Source organism: Ambystoma mexicanum, chromosome 12 (assembly GCF_040938575.1).
Source record: "Ambystoma mexicanum isolate Mex_15411 chromosome 12, UKY_AmexF1_1, whole genome shotgun sequence".
In the NCBI taxonomy this organism is placed as follows: domain Eukaryota; kingdom Metazoa; phylum Chordata; class Amphibia; order Caudata; family Ambystomatidae; genus Ambystoma; species Ambystoma mexicanum.
The window spans coordinates 679,597,482-679,618,725 of NC_090936.1; the positions used below are offsets into that span (position 1 = coordinate 679,597,482).

Genomic DNA, 21,244 nt, shown 5'->3' on the forward strand with positions numbered 1-21,244 from the left:
TGGTCTTCTTTCAAGGGCAAGTAATCATCAGACGGGCAAAGTACAGAAACAAAGTACATCTGCACAGTTCTAATCGGATGGATGTTTTTCTTTTGCTGATTACTCATTTTGTGATTGTAATGGCTTAGTTCAGGAATTACAAACCTTTTTTAGGAACTTATTCTGAGGTGCTTCAAAAGATCTTGTTTCCGCCTAACCCTTCATTTTTAAAGAGCTGTGATGCTTATATTCTTTATTAATGTCAGGTTTCAGCTCTTCGCCGGCAGGTGAAGCCAATGTCTGATAAGGTGGCTGGAAGGGCGAATAGAAAAATAAGCTTACCTGATCCGGTTATTGAACCATCATCTGCTACATCCTCCTTAGATGATGCTTCAAGGGCAACTGTGCAGCATAAAACGCGAATTTCGGTGTCAAGAGTCCCAAGTACTTCAGTTGCTACAAATGGAACGAGGTAAAATAGCCTGTGCCAGCATTGTATGTCTATGCCTTTATAATATACACTTGATTTAGCATTGTGTACCAGATGAGAGACTTAAAATTAAACGTATTTATGAATGTTGTAACATTGCTAAAACATAACGTATACAATTAAAGAATCTGCACATTTCTGTTCAATATAATATACGAAGTGGAGCTGTGGCTGTTTAGATAATTCATGTTATTTGTACTCTGTGTTGAAGCGGAAGTGGGCCCTCCATTTCACTGTCGGATATGGGCCATTTTATTCCAGGAATCGTTTTTTTACAGGACTTGTCAATGTGGTTTCTCCTTTGGTTGCAGGAGTTCCTTTGAACTATTTCACTTCATAACTTCAAGGCTTAATAAGGACTTTCAACAGTCATGCAACAGAAAATGTTCTCTTGATCGAATGAGGATGCCACTTGCTCAGTTTGATGTTGAATAGGAAGGCCTGGATTGCTCTGGTGATGCTGCTATGCTGTGCCGCTGCTGTACTGTGCTGCTCTAAAAAAATACCTTGTAGTGTACAATCTCCTGGAAGTGGATATAGTCTTGCCATGGGATTGTGGAAAATAAGTTAATCTAATTTGTTTGGTGCTGTGTGGTAAGTCATACTTGGGCGGCAGAAAAGAGGTAATTGTTACAAACGTGACTTTTATTTAAATCAAATAGACTATTCTATTCCGACCTCTAAGGTGTGTCATGACCTTAGCTAACAAAAGAAAAGAAGAATAAATGTGTCATGATGCCTCCCTCCAAGGAGCCAGGTCCAACCCAGCGACCCCAGAGGCAGGCATCATTTCCCCCAGGGGAGTGCCAGCGGGCCCAAGCTATGGCCCGTTGGACGCAGTCCTGGCGCCTTAGGCGCCAGGCTCATGTTGGACCTCTGTTCTGGCGCCTTAGGCGCCAGACTCATAAAGCTATACATGTGTGCAAGTGTTTTCATGTGCACTTACCTGATGCAGACCATGCTGCCACATCCAGGCCCTCTTGAGGCCTGAATGGAACTACTTTACCTGTGGGACTACTTTCCACCCGGGTGTGGTCGGGGAAGGATACATACCTGATCGGAGGAAGGATACACACTTGGGACTTCTTCCAAAGCTATTTAAACCACACCCGATCAGCAACTCACGCTTCACGTTGTTCTGCTGCTCGCAGCTGGACGGTCACCGTGTCAGCTCCTGCTTCTGGACTTCAGCCACGCCTGTCAGCATCCTGGGTCACCTGCAAAGGGAGACAAGAGACCTTACCAGCTAAATCTGCACCACGGAGACATCACCGATGATCCTGAAAGGGAAGACATTATTTTTAAAAGCATTTCGTTACGATCGCTGCAGCGCTGCATTTCACTCACCTTTCCTGGGTTCCTCCATCTTCAGCAGCGATCATCCAGATACACAGCCACTTCCCAGAGCCTAGAGAAAAAGACAAGAATAATAGGTGAGAGAAGGAAGGGAATAAGACTTACCTCATTTCATTTCGGGTCTTGCCGCTTCCAGGCATTTTCCGGACCCCGGACCCTATGGGGAAAAAAGACAAAGACATTGAATGAGCGTATGCAAAGTCAGTTCCCGAGCGCTCATTCAGAACTAACCTGCCATTTACTGGAACTGGAACTGCACGTTTCACTTCGGGTCGGTGCCATATCTCTGGCATTCCGAACCCCGGCCCCTAAGGGGAAAAAAGGACATAAACATTAGCGCTTGCTGCAAAAAGACAATGAACATTATTATTAAGCTTGGACTTTTGAACTTGCAACAGAACTTTTACAGAGCCTTACCTGAATAGTCAAGCTTACCTGAACTCCCATCAATCCTCAATCCAGAGAAGTAACTGGGTTTCAACGCGCCCCTGCATCAGAAGCAGGATGGAGAGCTCATCCTTCCGGACACTAAGGTGAGACTTCAGGGGGAATCGTGGAAGAGTATCGTGGTGGGTTGGAAGAGAGTGGGAGGCTTGATCATAACTCAGTCAGTAGGTAATACTCCCTTTTCACGCACAGGGGAATATTCCTGCGAGCCGGAGAAGCCAGAGTTGAGGGCCCTTCCTGTCCATCTTCAGAGTCCTGCGCTTCAACATTGAAGAAGCATCAGCACTCGAAGCCAGACCTGCGCCTCCGTGGGAATCAGGTGAGCGTTACAAAATGGTCCCTGTCCGTAAGTCTTACAAGCCTAATCTGGCCCCACAACTAATTAACCAAACTTAGATAAAGTTGACCAGAATAGGTTTCAAACATCTTTCTTCCTCAAGGTTTGCCTAGTGGTTGGCTTCTAGCCCTCCTCAATTGTCCCTCTATAGGCTTTCAACGTCTTGTGCCTCGCTGTATAGTTAAAGGTTCTGTGATTTATGTCTTTTGAGTGTCTTGTTTTCTAGTTCCAGTCTGATTTTACCAACAAAATGATGAGTCCTCCACCATGGAGTAGAGTTCCTGTCACTCGTTCTTGGGCGTGTGCGTCCTTTGCCCCTTCTTGGGGTTGTTTGGCTTTCTCCCTGCCTAGGGCTTTCTGGTTGCTCACCCCGCTGTGGGGTATGGTATTGTTCACCTCCTTCGATTTTGCTTTTGCATCTGTAAAATTCAACTTGAAACAAGATTGAATGTTCCATTGACTGTGTTTCTCCAAATTGTTGGATACTGTGGTCGAATCCATGCCAGCCATTTCTAAAGTGTCACAGGTACAATTATACTGCTTAATCCCCGTATAGCCAACAAACGAATTGGACCATTCAGATGAGGGCGAATGAATAAAATCCCTTTCTGGGAGTCTCTCCAGTGGGTTCCTGCTTGGCTTGTGGACTAGGAAGTGTTCAGGTTAGCGGACACACCTCCTTATTCCCAAAAGGGGTGGCTCCTTATTGGGGAGAAGGGACAAATTCCCTGGATTTGTCACAAATGCCAACACATGTTTTCCATTATCCATAGTGCTTACTCAAGGAATGTTTTTGTGGTGTGAAAATATATGCTTACAATGCATAGTGAATGTTTCTGTGCAGGAGAAACACTTTAAAGATAATGGCAAAGAAATGCAAGCATATAACAGGATGGGGATAAAAAATGCAAGAAATAGTTAAGAAGCGTATTCCATTCAATACATATTAAAATGGTCCTGGTTGGTAAAGTAATTACTGGTATGTGTGACGGTACAATGTTCTATTCACATTGAAGGCCCTAAGCAAACTTCCACATGTCGTGGGAGACTATCACACATGTCGTGGGAGACTATCAGAGTATGATAGTATGAGTAATGCCACTTGTTTGCAAATAACATGGATTGAATGACTGAATTGATTGCACCCTAAACACAGGTTAAATATTGATAGCAAAATGGTTGCCGGGTACGTGTGTATTGAATTATAATCTTGACATGAGTGAAGAATACAGTCAACAATCGGCCTAGAAATTAACGATGTACAATACTGTGTGGTGGGAAACATATGTGACATTACTCCTACTTTCTGATGGATTCCATCCTCCCATGGATTATTCATCAATTATATTCTATCTCAGCACAGCGATTACACAAACCTTGCTGCCATCAGGAGGCGCATTGTGGCTCTGCCCAATGTCTCTATGCTTCCTGCGCTGGAAATAAATCTGGGCCAGTTTTTATCGAGACGCCGTGACCTCCGTTCCCTTTTTCTGCGCACTCTGTTCACTAAGGGAACATCAGTTCTTTATTTTTCTGGGAAAATGACTTATCCCACAAAGGCCTCTGGCTTCAAACCTTGCACAGATTGCAGCTGACAAGATTTCTGTCACCCAACCCGACATTATGTCTATACTGTCTGGGGGAGGACCTCGACCTCCATGACTGTGGGTTGTGCCAATCCATGCACCTGAAGGCTCTCTGAGAGTAGGAATCTAAAATCTACTTTTTTTCGCAAGGGGAAAGGTGAAGAAAGATCTGTCGAGGTTGAAGGGCATGAAGCGGAGGATAGAAGACTGGCCCCGGCCTGTAAGGGGAAACCCCACTGCAAGAGGTTTGTGAGGAACTTGAAGATTTCTCACCCGCTACTCCACAGGGATCTGTTGTCTAGGTGGTCTGGACACAGCCATCGATATTGGATCCAGTTCCTGGGCATGGACCAGTGGGGGAGGATCACCTGGGCGAGGGATCTTCGGTGAGTGGAAGTGGAACACTGAGGGTTGAGACACGGTATCCCTTTCCCTGTAACACCTTTCCCCATCCTACCCTGTAGGATACTTAGAAATGCTACCACTCCCTGCCTTTTCCCACACAAACCCTTTCCTACAGGGTAACAGACAACGGACTAACACCAAAGCCGTTTATCTGAAATGTCCCAACACTCGGGTCAGGCAGAGTCAGGCAATTGACAACCCCTTTTACCTTCCCCTCAGGGATAAAAGGCAGAGCATGAAAGCACACTTCGAGCAAGAACGCACCAGGACACAGCTACACCAAACCGGCAGTACAAAGGGAAGCGGAAAGCGGTGAGACCTGGAAGGACGAAGGGGGAATTGCCCTTGCCCTTTTCAACTCAGACCTGCAAAGCCTCCCAAAAGGAAAGCATAAGACCGGGAGTTACAGCTGGCGTGCAGAGCAGCAGATGTCAATGGTACACGGGGGCCTCCCACATTGATAATGCATGCAGAGAGGCAAGCTGGCTACTGTGGTACTGTACTTGACTCCAGAGAACAAAGAAGCCAACGGGTTCAGCACAGCTTGTGAGTCGGAAGAAGCTGATGATAAACTGCTCTGCGTTGAGCCCAGGGTTACGAGTAGCAACATTTTGGACACAAGAAGAAAGAACTTGTGTGTATTTTTGAACTTTAAAGAAATCCCAGTTGAGGGCCAGGTGCCGAAGGGTCCGGCCCCATGTGGGCGCTCATTCGAAAGGCTGTGACTGGGACCTGTTTTTGCAACTACAAGATCCAGAAGGCCCTAGGAAAGGGTGGCGTGAGGTGTCAAGAGTGGTCCAGGGGGGGGCGTGGCCAACTGCAGAGCGATGCAGACGTGAGCTTCCGAGGCTCCTGCGACCGCCCGAATAATCCTGCTATATCCTGCTGCATATGGAGACTCTTGATACTAAAAACACATCAATCGACAGATGAAGCTGCAGAGCGGCGCTGAGTGAAGTTTCAACTTCCACAAACAGTCCCCTGTGGTCCCCTGAGCCCTGTACCAGGCATTGCAGAGACACAGACAGTCATGCCCAAAATGGCCGCACACTGGCGGAGATAGCCCAGACTCAAAAAAGTGACTGAGGGACACTGCCCCAGAGACATCATCACAGCCCAAGTCGGGCGAAACACCAGCAAGAACACACAGCCGTGGCACAAATGCAAAATAGCGGATCCCCCACCTGCTGTGGACAGAAGCCTCCCTCTGACCTGTGGCCTGTGCAGTGGAGAAGTAAGGAGAACACCCCGCGCCGACACAGCGGGCTACACACCGGGCTCCACATTGACCTCGTCGAGCTGGAACAGCGGACTGCTAAGGTCGTGGGGCAAGCTGCATGGTGCACGCCCTGTGACGGTGCCCCATCAGGAGCACCAACTAGCACCGAGGCCCCACTCAACACCTCCCCCATCAGGAAGACCAAGCAAATGACCTGCGGACATGTAGGACGGGTGGAGGTACTCCCATCAGCAGAGCGTTGAGCCGCGCCTGGAGGCAGCGGCCCTAGTACCCGGCCCTTTTAATATGCAAGCTTCCCGATGCCACATACCTGCATCCCCCACTGGAACCACCATGCCTCGCCCTCCACGATGCCTGGGAGGAGAGAGGCGCGAACTCCTGTTGCAGCAACAACACCGTCACAACCAGCAATATGGACGGTGAGTGAGCAAACATTGCTACACCTTCGCCCTGCTGTGCATACAAAGACACTTAAGTCCTGAGCTACCCTGTGACACAAAACAAGGTGATGGCAACATACTCAACCACCAATTCCCCTGACGCTAACACCACGGATCAACAAAACTCCTCCTGAACAACTTTCAAACAAGGGCGCACAATCCCAAGCACCATCTTGCTCTGACAACCGCGCTGAGACCTGCACACCCTGAAGGCACCCGAACTCTGGCATTACCTGGCGCAAACCGGGAAGCAACAGCACCCCACTCCTGCTGCAGCTACTGTGTCCCGACACCGACATACATACCTTGACCCATGCAGGCATAAGGAGGATTGCCAACGGCAGGGAGTTCAATAGAAAGGTAAACCCAACTGCATCCTACAACTCTTGGGCGTTTCTGCCGACACATGTCATGCCTATATCCTGCCTCTTCCCCACACAAGGGCAATCTGCACCATCCGTGTGGAATGACGCAACGGCACAGATAAGACAGCTCCCTTCCTTATGTGACACTGCCGTCCCCAGCACTCTACCAACACATCCAACCTCCGAGACTGGACATCCCCTGCCAAACCACGAACCAGACCCTACCAAGGGACAAAGATAAGTTGAGCACAACTCCACCGCTCTATATAGCAAGCATTGCAGGGACCCCCAGTATAAGCAGAGTGCCTGTGGGTCACGTTCACCGCACTGGGCGCCCCCTTCCTGTTTAAGGAGGAAATAGAAGGCAGGAACCTGCAGACGGCAACTGAATAATCCGACTCGCAGCGTAACCTGCAAACATCCACCATTTGACTCAATAAACCCAACGGAAGTGAAACGGACCGCAAAGCCACAACCTATATGGGTCAGAAACACTCCAACACATAAGTCCAGCGGTCTCATCACCCCTGGCACTCAGCAGACCTCGACAAACCACAACATATGTGCCAACCGGACCCCGTCACGCCTTGACATCCACCGCGAAGGCCGCTCACCCCACGCATAGACACTACGCCTGCTGGAGTGGCAACTGCAGAACAAACCTATAATGGGCAAAGACAAAATCAAAAAAGCTTCTACCCAATGCAAGATTGACCAGTACACCACAACAACACAGTCAACCTCTTCCCTAGACCAGGACCAACCACATGAAATGGCAGAAACAGGGAATGCTCTATCCCTCAAAGATGTTATGGCTGCAATCACCGACTCACGAGCATCCATAGAGCAGAAAATGGACGGCATCAGTATGGACGTCTCTCTCCTTCGGCATGACCTGCAGAAACTCACCTCTCGCACGGGAGAGGCAGAGCAACGCATCTCGGGAACAGAAGATGGGCTAAGCAACATGGAACAGCGCATGACCCGTGTCATGACACGCCTTAAACACTAGAAGAAAGAGTCGACGAGGGAGAAGGAAGATCGCGACGCAACAACGTTCACATCCTGGGACTACCTGAAAAAACAGAGGGACCTTGTATGGAGCTGTTCTGTTTCTGGAGCAATGGTTGGCAGACCTATTTGAACCTAAACGATTCTCCAAATTCTACTCCATTGAACGCGCTCATCGGATGCCTACCGGCTCCCCCAGGTGCGCCACCACACACGGTAATTGCAAAATTGCTAAATTACAGAGACCGCGATGCACTGCTCCAAATGGTCCGCACCAAGGGAACGGTCACACACAACGGATCACCTTCTTCCTGGATTACACCAGAGAGTTCCAGAAAGCCAGACAATCCTTTGACCAACTCAAGAAACACCTTCAAACCCTGAAAGTGAAGTACGGTCTTCTCTTCCCAGCACAACTTAAAATATATCACCAAGGCACGACAGTGCACTTCACAGACCCCAAAGATGCATGGAAGTGGACGGAACAACATATTGAAGGTGACTGGAGCGTGGCAAGAGCCTATAACAACGGGAGACCTCGTCCACCACCCGATCGAGGCCTGTCAGCCCCGAAACCAGCAGCAAGAGACCGTTACCCACTACAGCTACCACCGTTTGATTGACAACCGCTGACCAGATTATGGTGAGATAAATTAACCTACTAAAGGCTAAACTACGAGAATCTGATGGTTTGACAAACGCAATGCATAGACATGGGCCCATGTGCAGAACCCACATAGGGCGGCCCCAGAGGAACACCCCTCCCCCCCCAGCACCCAGTATCCCACCCTGGAAGAACTGGGAAAGGTTATACCTCACGGGGTTCGCGTCCACTTAGCTCGTGTTCTTTTCTCTTATTCCCTGGTTAGATAGACGACAGTTCCGTCTATCACCATGTTTGGGCAACAGATACTTAAGGTTGGGGTGGAGCATAGGGAGCGGGAAAAGAGAAAGGGGAAAAGTTAACTTTCAAGTTTCTTTTATTTTAATTACGGATCCATTACTCAAACACACACACACTGGACCCATATTGCCCACGCAATCAACCTCAGGGCACAAACAGCCCACCAACAAGACCACCCACAGCATTACAACATCAAATACCCGATATGGCCACACCTAGGAATAACAATAGGAACTTAAAACTCCTGACTTGGAATGTCAACGGGATCAAGGGGCACCTAGTAACACAACTCTTGAACAGACGCGCATCTGACATTGCCCTCCTTACGGAAACACACCTGGCGGGCACAATATGCACCCTCTTTCGTTGCACAAACTACCTCATAGCATTACACGCCGGTTTCTCCGTGGGATCGAGGGGAGTTCTGATATTAATACACAAGAGACTTCCTCTTAAATTCTCCAATGTAACACAAGACACAAATGGTAGATACGTCCTCACACAGGGTACACTATGGAACCTGAACCTCGCGATCCTGCCAGTATACTCTCCCCACCCCCCACACTACTGGCCAAGCTTATCCGCAGCATCACCCCCATAATTACTACCAACACGGCTGACATATGGGTAATGGGGGGAGACTTTAATGAAGTCATGGACGTCACCCTGGATCGCACACACCTACAGGGCAGAAACCCAAACACGGACACCAAACTTGCCACCTTCACTGCAGCAATTGGAATGAAAGAGGTATGGCGGGACCTACATCCAGCCGTTCGTGAAAATTCATATCACTCTGGAGTTCATGCCTCACGCTCGAGACTGGACTACTTCTTCCTTCCAACCACAGAAATACACAAAGCTGTCAATGCAACACTTCTCCCGAGGGGCATCTCAGACAACTCTCCCTTATTAATCGAAATCGCAACAAATAGACGGCTCACCCTGCCCCCTCGCCCCCCAATGGCGGCTTAACAAGTACTACCTTGGTTTCCCTGACCTCATCGAACGCATCCAAGCAAGCATCACAGAGTATTTCGAAATAAACACCGCAACAGTGGACGACCCAGCAAAGTTATGGGAAGCCTACAAGACAGTCCTGCGTGGAGAGATTCTCTCCTGGACATCAGCACATAGGAAGGCCCATTATCAATCAGTGATAACTGCAGAGCAAGAGGTGCTACAAAAAGAGGCAACCTATATTGCCAGTGGGTCATCAGACGCACATCGTGCACTCCTGGTGGCCAAGGAACACTTATGCAATATAACCCTAGATAATGCCAGACAGGCACACTCTGAAATGCGCACCAGACTTACGAAACTGGCGACCAAGCCGGGAAATTGCTTACCTTGGTGGAGCGCAGAGATGAGGGCCATCGACAGGTCAGGGCGATCAGGACGACTGATGAAATAACACTTCAAACCGATCGAGACGTTGCAGAGGCTTTGCAGACTTCTATGCAAAGCTATATGCACCCCCAGAAGAACCCTGCAACACAACAGTGCTTGATGGATCACACTGCAATGACTAGACACGACACAGAAAACACTCCTTGGTGGGGACATTATGGAAGATACGATCACAACAGCCAACTCGCAACTGCATACAGGGAAAACGCCGGGATCCAACGGCTTCCCAGTTGACGTATGGAAAAAGGGGGGGAAAACATTAGCTACACACCTTCTCCAAATATTCCTACACCACAAAAGTAAGGGGACCCTATCACCTGACCTCCGAAGGGCCACTATAATTGTCATCCCCAAACCAGGAAAATCCAGAACGACTAATTCGTACAGGCCTATTTCCTTAATAAACAGTGAAACAAAAATCCTAGCCCAGGTTCTTGCAAACCCATTGCAGGGAGTCATCACCGCACTAATACATCCAGGCCAGTGTGGCTTCATGCCGCAAAGGTCCACATGCATGAACCTCTGCAGCCTCCACCTGGCATTGGAAGGAGCCCCCACCCTTCAAGACCCCCTAGCACTCCTAGCCATCGATTGTGAGAAGGCCTTTGATTCAGTCTTCTGGGAAGCCCTGTGGGAGATCATGCAACAAATAGGATTCGGGGAAACCTTCATAGGGTGGGTCCGAGTCCTATATGACTCACCCGAAGCGCAGGTCAGGGGGAAAGGCTGGCCATCACGTGTCTTCCAATTGCACAAGGGAACAAGGCAAGTATGCCCTCTGTCCTCACTATTGTTCGCATTAATCCTCAAACCCTTAGCAATACTTCTGCGGCAGACGACATCATGGAAGGGCTTTCGTTGGCAGGGTGGCATGGAAGACAAGGTCTCCCTATATGCGGCTGACCTCTTACTGTATCTAGGGGACCCGCTTCATGCCCTGAGGTCACGAGACTACTAGGAAAAATACCAGTCCCTTAGTGGACTAAAGGTGAATTGGTCAAAGTCCATCCTTTTTCCGCTCAAAAAAGGAGCAGGCCAATGCATCCCCCCCTAACTGCCCGTACCGGGTCGAACTAGAACAATTCCGTTATCTAGGAATCCAAATCACAGCGGACCTCTACAATACATAACGAAGAACCTACACCCGATCACGGAACGATTCAGGAAAGACGTCCGACACTGCGCACTACTCCCACTGACACTTTCCTTCTGGGACCACTGCAAAAGATTTAGGACTACAGGTGTTTGGCAGTAAACCCACTTGGTAGCAGTTTGTACAACACAGATTCACTTAGTAGCTGTGGCTGAGCGGTCAGACTTCCCTCAAGAAGAGTTAGGCATTATTTGTGCTCCGGATTCCACTGGTGAGTGCCCCCCCACTTGCGCGCCTTTCAGGCACCCGTGTGAGTCCTGACCCCTCTTGCAGCGTTTCCATCCCTCCTCCCTCGATCCGTCTCCCTCCCGCAGCCCGCGAACAATCCCCGCTTCCTGGTTCCCCTGTAGCCCGCCTCCCGACCCGCCCACCATCCTCTGATTGGCCTCCCAGCCTGTAGCGGAGAGTCTATCGACTCGCGGCCTTTCCAGAGCCGCATTTGTGCTCCGGATTCCACTGGTGAGTGCCCCCGCACTTGCGCGCCTTTCAGGCACCCGTGTGAGTCCTGACCCCTCTTGCAGCGTTTCCATCCCTCCTCCCTCGATCCGTCTCCCTCCCGCAGCCCGCGAACAATCCCCGCTTCCTGGTTCCCCTGTAGCCCGCCTCCCGACCCGCCCACCATCCTCTGATTGGCCTCCCGGCCTGTAGCGGAGAGTCTATCGACTCGCGGCCTTTCCAGAGCCGCATTTGTGCTCCGGATTCCACTGGTGAGTGCCCCCCCACTTGCGCGCCTTTCAGGCACCCATGTGAGTCCTGACCCCTCTTGCAGCGTTTCCATCCCTCCTCCCTCGATCCGTCTCCCTCCCGCAGCCTGCGAACAATCCCCGCTTCCTGGTTCCCCTGTAGCCCGCCTCCCGACCCGCCCCTGCCCCTGATTGGCCCTGACAAGAAGATCTGCACTCATTACCAGTCCCTCCAGGGCAGCCCACTGCCCGGCAGCCCATCGGCTAAGGACCCGAGGCAAAGGACGGCTCCTACAGAGACGGCTCCAGGTTGTATCTGCAGGTATCAGCAGGAGAAGCAAGAAGCCAACATCAAGTAAGTGTGGAAAGGGCGGGGCCAGAAGCAATTACCACAGGCCATACTACCCCACCACTCAACTAACAAAGCATCGCCACTGTAAATTCACTATATAGCCTCTCTAAGAAAAATTGCATTTTGAACCGCTCCCAATTGCATTTAGGTGTTGCGCCCAATAGCCTCTCTGAAGAAAGTTGCATCTAGAAGTGTTCCCAATTGCATTTAGGTGCTGTGCCCACTAGCCTCTCTGTGGAAAATTGCATTTAGAAGTGTTCCCAATTCCATCTGATATTGTGCCCATTAGCATTTGATATTGTACCCATTAGCCTCTCTAAGAAAATTGCATTTTGAACCGTTCCCAATTGCATTTAGGTGTTGCGCCCAATAGCCTCTCTGAAGAAAGTTGAATCTAGAAGTGTTCCCAATTGCATTAAGGTGCTGTGCCCACTAGCCTCTTTGAGGAAAATTGCATTTAGAAGTGTTCTCAAGTGCATCTGATATTGTGCCCATTAGCATTTGATATTGTACCCATTAGCCTCCCTAAGAAAATTGCATTTTGAACCGCTCCCAATTGCATTTAGGTGTTGCGCCCAATAGCCTCTCTGAAGAAAGTTGCATCTAGAAGTGTTCCCAATTGCATTTAGGTGCTGTGCCCACTAGCCTCTCTGTGGAAAATTGCATTTAGAAGTGTTCCCAATTCCATCTGATATTGTGCCCATTAGCATTTGATATTGTACCCATTAGCCTCTCTAAGAAAATTGCATTTTGAACCGTTCCCAATTGCATTTAGGTGTTGCGCCCAATAGCCTCTCTGAAGAAAGTTGAATCTAGAAGTGTTCCCAATTGCATTAAGGTGCTGTGCCCACTAGCCTCTTTGAGGAAAATTGCATTTAGAAGTGTTCTCAAGTGCATCTGATATTGTGCCCATTAGCATTTGATATTGTACCCATTAGCCTCTCTAAGAAAAATTGCATTTTGAACCGCTCCCAATTGCATTTAGGTGTTGCGCCCAATAGCCTCTCTGAAGAAAGTTGCATCTAGAAGTGTTCCCAATTGCATTTAGGTGCTGTGCCCACTAGCCTCTCTGTGGAAAATTGCATTTAGAAGTGTTATCAAGTGCATCTGATATTGTGCCCATTAGCATTTGATATTGTACCCATTAGCCTCCCTAAGAAAAAATTGCATTTTGAACCGCTCCCAATTACATTTAGGTGTTGCGCCCAATAGCCTCTCTGAAGAAAGTTGCATCTAGAAGTGTTCCCAATTGCATTTAGGTGCTGTGCCCACTAGCCTCTCTGTGGAAAATTGCATTTAGAAGTGTTCCCAATTCCATCTGATATTGTGCCCATTAGCATTTGATATTGTACCCTTTAGCCTCTCTAAGAAAACTGCATTTTGAACCGTTCCCAATTGCATTTAGGTGTTGCGCCCAATAGCCTCTCTGAAGAAAGTTGCATCTAGAAGTGTTCCCAATTGCACTTAGGTGCTGTGCCCACTAGCCTCTCTGAGGAAAATTGCATTTAGAAGTGTTATCAAGTGCACTCAGTAGTGTGCCCAACTGTATTTAATAGTGCTCCCAATTGCATTCCAAATTTAGTCACCGACCTTAGAACTACAATCAGAAAACCCCCCTAAACCAATCTTAAAACTCGCACCAATCATGAGTGCACCCACTCCACCAGAATCAGTCAGAAACATCACCCATGGACCACCCCCACTCTCCGATTTGTCTCCCGTCCCCTCCCGCCTCACCCAAACCCCCCCACCCTACCTCGCACCCCCTGCTCTTCCCCTCTCCAAACACCAAGCAAGGGGGGCACGATGGCGAGCCACCCACCCCAAGACCACTCATCCTCTGAACCCCACCCCTGACCCACTAGCATTACCCATACCCGCTCCCCTCTCTATCATACCTGTCACACCCCACCCTGCAACCACCCAACTCCCGCCCTCCCCTTATACCCCTGCCACCATCCCCACTCGACCTCACCACTTCCCCTCCCTAAAAACTGCACGGCTAGCCCTAGCAAGAACCGAAGCTGCCTCCCACTCACCCTCCGACCCCCCCACTCTCTCCCACACACCAGTCGCAGCAAGGAAACTAAAGAGGAAACGTTCCTGGTCCCCCTCAATCTCACAGCACTCCTCGCCCCCCCTATCTCGACCAACCACATCTACCCCGCAATCCCCCCCTCCCCCCTGCCTCCCCCCACCTGAAACCCCTCTCCCTCGATTTCTCATCAGCTGCAACTGAAACCCCTAACCGTCAACATCCCTCTTTCAAATTCCCCTTCCAAAACCCGACCAACCTATCACACGCAGCCTCCCAACCCCTCCCGAAGCCTGCCAATCTCTCTGCTCGCCCACTATTCCCATCCATCATCACCCAACCCACCCTCCCCCCCCCAAACTCTCCACCACTGCACCCCCACCCCCCACCACCAAGATCATCCCCGACTGCCGATGTGAACTGCATCCTATTTAACGCCCGATCAATAGCAAAAAACAGACACTCCATCTTTGACCTCCTCACCTCTGACAAACCAGACCTAGTTTTCATCACTGAAACCTGGCTCTCTGACGACTTCGGCCCAATCGCCAACGAAGCCTTTCCCCCCAACTACTCCCTCATCCCACTGAACCGTCCGTCCAGGGGAGGAGGGCTAGCATTCGTCTTCAAATCTCTCTTTCGCGCCTCAATCATCAATAACCAACCCTCCATTCCATCCTGCGAATCTCTCCTTGTTAAACTATCCCTCTCACCATCGCTCTCACATAGCTTCCTAATAATCTACAGGCCCCCAGGCTACGATAGACACTTCGCAAATAACCTTTGCGACTCTATCGCCACCCTCCAAATAAACCATCCCAACCTCACCCTTCTTGGAGACTTCAACATATGGCTCGACATCCCCACCAACCCCATGACATACTCCCTGGTTGACGGATTAGATGCAATTAACCTCCAACCCCACATAAACGGACCGACCCACTATAAAGGACACACTCTCGACGCCATCTTTAGCTCCAACAACCTGATTCAGCTAATGCCGCCCACCCCTATCATCTGGTCTGATCACTACATTCTCTCTTTCACCATCCACTCACCCGAACCCCTCCCCCTACTCGTATCCGAACCCCCGAACATAGGCAAATGCTGGAAGAAACTAACAATCACCCCAGACCTAGCCGAGGTTCTCCTCCAGTCTCCACCACCATCCTGCCCTCTCAACAACCATCTCACCCCTGAGGCCCTTGATTCATGGCTTAGCGCATCTCTGATGCGCCTCACCCCCCCCTGCAAACCATCAATCCGCCGTGGCCCTTTCCCCAGATGGTTCACTCCTGAGCTGAAGAACACTAAACGACTATACAAACACCTAGAACGCAAATGGCATAAAGAGAAAACCCATGAGAGCAGGACCACCTTAGCCCGACACCTGTATCGGTACAAAGCCGAAATCCGGAAAACAAAAAAGGCCCACTACAACTCCCGAATCCTAAACTGCAAAAACCCAAGCAAAGAACTCCACAAAATTATCTCCGAATTCACCAACCCAGCTTGTAACACAACCACCCCGACCGCATCGCAATCACTCTGTGACTCACTCTCCCTCCACTTCTACTCCACTGCTATAGAAAGGACAAATACTCTAACCTCCAAACTAGCACTCTTACAGCCACCAGACAATCCTCAGCCCTTACCACCCAACCCATCAGCTACAACCTCCACGCAACCAACGTTCAACTCCTTCAGTCCACTAACAACAGAACAGTTTCTCAAACTCCTATCTGCCCGCAAACCATCCGGATCACCATTGGACCCATGCCCTGCCACTACCCTTAAAGAAATCTTTGCCTCCACCTGTGCAGGAGAACACGCAAGATCTATCATAAATGCTTCCCTCTCTTCCGGTACCTTTCCGGACGCATTCAAATTGGCGCACGTCAAACCCCTGATTAAAAAACCCTCGCTCGACCCGCTTGAGCCCAAAAACTACCGCCCCATATCAAACACCAGGTTCCTCGCCAAACTCATTGACCGAACCGCCTACTCTCAACTTAACGCCTTTGTTGAAGCCAACAAACTCCTAGACCCCGCCCAATCAGGCTTCAGAACTTGTCACGGAACTGAAACCGCCCTAACCTCTATCTGGGACGACCTTAAAATGATTGCTGACTCCGCGGGATGCGCCGCACTAATCCTTCTCGACCTATCAGCCGCCTTTGACACGATCAATCACTCAATACTCCTTGATCGCCTCCACTCCCTAGGAATACGTGGAACCGCCCTCAAATGGATAGCCTCATTCCTCAAGGACAGGCACCAAATAACGACACTCTCCAACTTTATCTCCCAAGCCCGACCAGTTGACACAGGAGTCCCACAAGGAGCGTGTCTATCTGCCCTCCTCTTCAATCTCTACCTGATCACCCTCCCACCGATAATCCGTGCACACAACATCCTATGTTACAATTACGCCGATGACACACAACTAATTCTAAAATTCTTGAACACGAATCCTAACTCACAACCTGACCTGGCATCCTGCCTCCTTAACATTGAACGCTGGATGACCCAAAACCACCTCCTGTTAAACCCCTCCAAAACAGAAATCATGGTATGCGGCAACCCAGATCTTCTCCCGCACCCTCTACCCTGGCCACCCGCCATGGGCAACTCACCGATACCCTCCAACACTGTGAAAAATCTTGGATGCACCCTAGACTCTGACCTAACACTCTCGCGCCAAGTCAACAATGTCTCAAAGTCCTGCCACTACCACCTCAAAAACCTTAGGCGCATCTTTCCATATCTATCATTTCCTAACAGAGTCTCTGCGGTACAATCAATCGTCATCTCACGGCTGGACTACGGCAACCCCCTATACCTCGGAATCCATGCCTACCAAATGAACAAACTTCAAAGAGCACAAAACGCGGCGGCCAAAGTGCTACTTGCGCTTGGTCCAAGAGATCACGTATCCCCAGCCCTCAAGACACTCCACTGGCTACCAGTAGCCCGTAGGGTAGCTTTCAAAACCTTATGCCTCACCCATCGAGCAGTACATAAAACTGGACCACAATATCTTCAAGAAAAACTAATAGCTTATCACCCCATTCGCACCCTCAGATCAAGCACAGCCGGCCTCCTAGTAATTCCTAAGACAAACTCAGTCAGGTTAGGCGGAGCATCATTCTCAGCCCTAGCCCCAACCCTGTGGAATTCTCTCCCACCCCACATCAGGCTAACTGAGGAGCTAACAGCTTTCCGCAAACTACTGAAAACCTGGCTCTTTCCCTAAAACCAACCGGTTCCGTTCTAGCATCATCAAAATAACACCGACCCAGCGAAGCACCCAAAGCAAAACCAAATGAAAAAAAAAAAGAAAAAATGAAAAAAAAAAAAAAAAAAAAAAAAATACAGATTGTATCAAATATTCAGACAAGAAATTAAAGCGAGTAATGTAGATGTAAACAGTGAAGTCAATAACACGAATTGACCACTGATAAAAGAAAAATAGAGCATGGACAGGCTTGGAAAGACGATGAGTGTAATGAACGGATGATTGAAAAGGGCGAATAAATAATTATGATTCTAGACAAGTATAAATGAATGTGGAGGATGAAAGCGGTTGACTGGTGCGTCTGGCAGACGGTTGGGTCTGGAGACCCGATAAATAATACGCGCAAAATCGATGGGGATGACGGATGAGTATGTAAACCAATTGACTGTAGAAAGCGGTCCGAGTACGAAGAGCGGCTAGGTGTAGAAAGTCGAGGAAGGTGGAGAATTGGAAGAGCATAAAGAGCGAAGGAGCTTGTTGATCAAAGAGAGCATACAGAGCAGAAGAACGTCTAGAGCAGATGCGCATAATGAATAGAAAAAAGTATCAGCGACTGAATGGAGAGCGACAGGGTGTGGAAGAGCGGAAGATTGTCGAAAGCAGAGGAATGAGTAGGGTGAGAGGCCGGAAGTGGGTGACCGACTGAGCACCGACGAGTGGAATGCGCGTGGAAGATGACCGCTGCTGACAGATGATTACGGAGGGCGGATGACTGAGGAATGGCGGATGACTGTGGAAGGCGGATGACTGTGGAAGGCGGATAACGGTAGAGGGCGGATAACAGTAGAGGGCGGATAACGGTAGATGGCGGATGACTGTGGAGTGCGAATGATTGCGGAGTGCGGATGATTGCGGAGTGCGGATGATTGCGGAGTGCGGATGATTGCGGAGTGCGGATGATTGCGGAGTGCGGATGATTACGGAGTGCGGACGATTAGGGAGTGCGGACGATTAGGGAGTGCGGACGATTAGGGAGTGCGGACGATTAGGGAGTGCGGACGATTAGGGAGTGCGGACGATTAGGGAGTGCGGACGATTAGGGAGTGCGGACGATTAGGGAGTGCGGACGATTAGGGAGTGCGGACGATTAGGGAGTGCGGACGATTAGGGAGTGCGGACGATTAGGGAGGGCGGACGATTAGGGAGGGCGGACGATTAGGGAGGGCGGACGATTAGGGAGGGCGGACGATTAGGGAGGGCGGACGATTACGGAGGGCGGACGACTGTGCGAGGCGGATGTCTGTGGAGGGCGGATGAATGTGGAGGTCGGATAACTGTGGAGGGCGGACGACTGCGGAGGGCGGATACCTTGGAAGATGAATGTGGATGGCGGCTGACCGTGGAAGGCGGATGACTATGGAAGGCGATGACTGCGGAGGGCGAATGACTGCGGAGGGCGGATGACTGCGGAGGGCGGATGACTGCGGAGGGCGGATGACTGCGGAGGGCGAATGACTGCGGATACGAGCCCAATACCTTCCCTGATGAAATGAATTTAGAAGTGTTCCCAATAGACTCTGTATGGAAAACTGTACTTAGAAGTTCGCCCAGTTCCCTCTCTGGGAAAATTGCATTCAGAAGTTTGCACACTGAAAGAGCATATAACCCATCACACCACACCCCACGCTTACTCTCTCCTTACATCACCACTCAACTAGAACACAGAGATACTATGACACCATTCGGTATAACTGTCCTCATACGAACATCCACCGCTTACTCCACATCATTCTATGTAAACACTGCTGGTCCCACACCCCCAGCCAGGCGTTTTCCTCAGGCCTAACGCAGCCACCTCCGTTCCGGATAAATCCTGCCAGAACGAACACATTCTCCTGATCTCTCAACCACCCCACCTACCGATAAGAAGCAGCTATTACACGTGTACCGCACAAGCTGCACACATATCCGGTGCTCACACGCACCTTTTGACTCTCCCTACTCTCTCCACTGATCTGAACTTCGAGGCGTTCAACCTACCAGCGCCTTCAGACCATACCAATGGTATATAAGGCGCTATATAAGTGCAAAATAACAATAACAATAACAATTATACAGAGTATTCACAATAGGTCAAGAGAACACAATAGAACAAGTAAACACTGACCAGGGCTTGGTGTAAAAGAGATATAATTATTTCTCCAGCATGGGGTCTGGCATGGATTCACATGCTCATGAATATTCCCCGTCGTCAGGCTGGGAATCCTCGGTAAAGAAAAAAACAGTATCAGTTTCGTTTCTGATCTGTCTTTCGTAGTAGTAACCAATCACTGATCTCTGGGTCATACTGACCACAGCCAATGACTGCCATCTCCCTAAGCCCCGCCTCTGGCAGCCATCTTCAGATTTTTACCGCACATTCAAGTGTTGGGAGTCCTCGTGCTTAGCTCTCGAGCTTTTACTGCGTGTTTCGCGCTTTTTTGGTTAATCGAGCCTCAAGCTCCACCGTTTCTACTCCCGTTAACGGGTACCTGTTGCAGGATTTTCCTAGGCCCCTCAAGGGTGAAGATTTCATCGAATCAACCTCTTGGAGGATTCCAGAAGATTCGCGGCCTACTTCGAGATGGCCCAGGACGCGAGTTCGTCACCCGGACCCAAGCTGTTTCGCAGCTGCCCTGGATGCGGGCTGCAGAATGTGTTTAAGGAGGACGAGCATTCGCGATGCCTCTACTGTCTTCATGGGGAAAAGACTCATGTAGAGAAGGACTGCCAGTTCTGCAAGAACTTGTCGGAGCGGACCATGAGGGACCGTCAATCTCGTCTCGCCAGCTGTTTGGAGAAGGGCTTGACGGGTGAGAAGAAGAAGAAAGGGTCCGAGCGGGCTTCTAAGTCCTGTGCGGGCGCCCCGGCGACGGGGGCCCAACACCAGGCCAAGCGCCGCGAGTCCGCTGGCTCCGGGAGCGCCGAAATGTCGGGCTCTTCGGTCGCCAGGCAGGGCGCACCTTCCCTGGCACCATCGAGAACGAGCCAGCGCTCCAGTTCGGGGAAGAGGAAGGCCGAGACCCTGGGTAAGCTTCAGGAGAAGACCCGTCCGATCTCGGGAGAGGGGGAGCGAGGCGTTGCCCCTCCCCCTAAGGAGAAGGCCCAGGACGCACCTAAGGTGGTGAAGGCCCCTACCCAGCAGGCAAAGGCCTCTATCGAGGCGATCGCGGCGACTCTGGCCAAGCCGGCAGAGACCCCGCCAGCAGAGACTGCCTCCGGGACTAGTTTCCCTGCCGCCAAGGAGGGAATCCTCTTTTCAGCCCATCGTCATGGCCCCCATGATGGAACAAGGGGGGGGTCATGGTAGCCTCCTCGAGCTCAGTCCGCCTCGGAGGGGGAACTGACCGAGGTTGCGAGGAATCTCGAAGTAGCTCGGCGCCATTTTGTTTGCGATCCAGTCCTTATGCTCAGAGATGAGGACAAGATTACCACGGCCCAGGCCGGAGGACCCGCAACCTGGCCCGTCGGGAAGTCCTCAGAACAAACGACAGAGGACCCAACCCTCTCCTCCGCTCGCCCCGTAAGGCCTGCAGTTCCCTCCTCATCCTCCCACGAGTCGGGAGATGAGGGTGCAGTGGGTTCAACGACGGGTTCTGAGGGCAACGACGGCGACGACGACCGACCGGGTCTCCCGCCTCCTATTGCACGGGCATCTCCGCCCGACGAGATTGGCTCATTCCACGCCATGATCGCCAGGGCGTCCGAATTGTTCCAGCTCTGCCCGGAGGAGCAGAAAAAGGAAGGTTTCCTCTATCAGCACCGGGAGGCCAA

At 50.4% G+C, this 21,244-nt stretch overlaps 1 protein-coding gene across 8 annotated transcripts in view; it reads left to right on the top strand.

Annotated features, from left to right (window-relative positions):
• The window catches only part of KIF21A (kinesin family member 21A), a 2,335,619-nt gene that overhangs the window by 1,201,581 nt on the left and 1,112,794 nt on the right, over positions 1 to 21,244 (top strand). For all 8 annotated transcript variants that reach the window (XM_069629214.1, XM_069629217.1, XM_069629219.1 and 5 more), the window contains one exon: positions 246 to 451. In XM_069629214.1, coding sequence (XP_069485315.1) covers positions 246 to 451 — 206 coding nt within the window. The remainder of the gene's footprint in view (positions 1 to 245; positions 452 to 21,244) is intronic.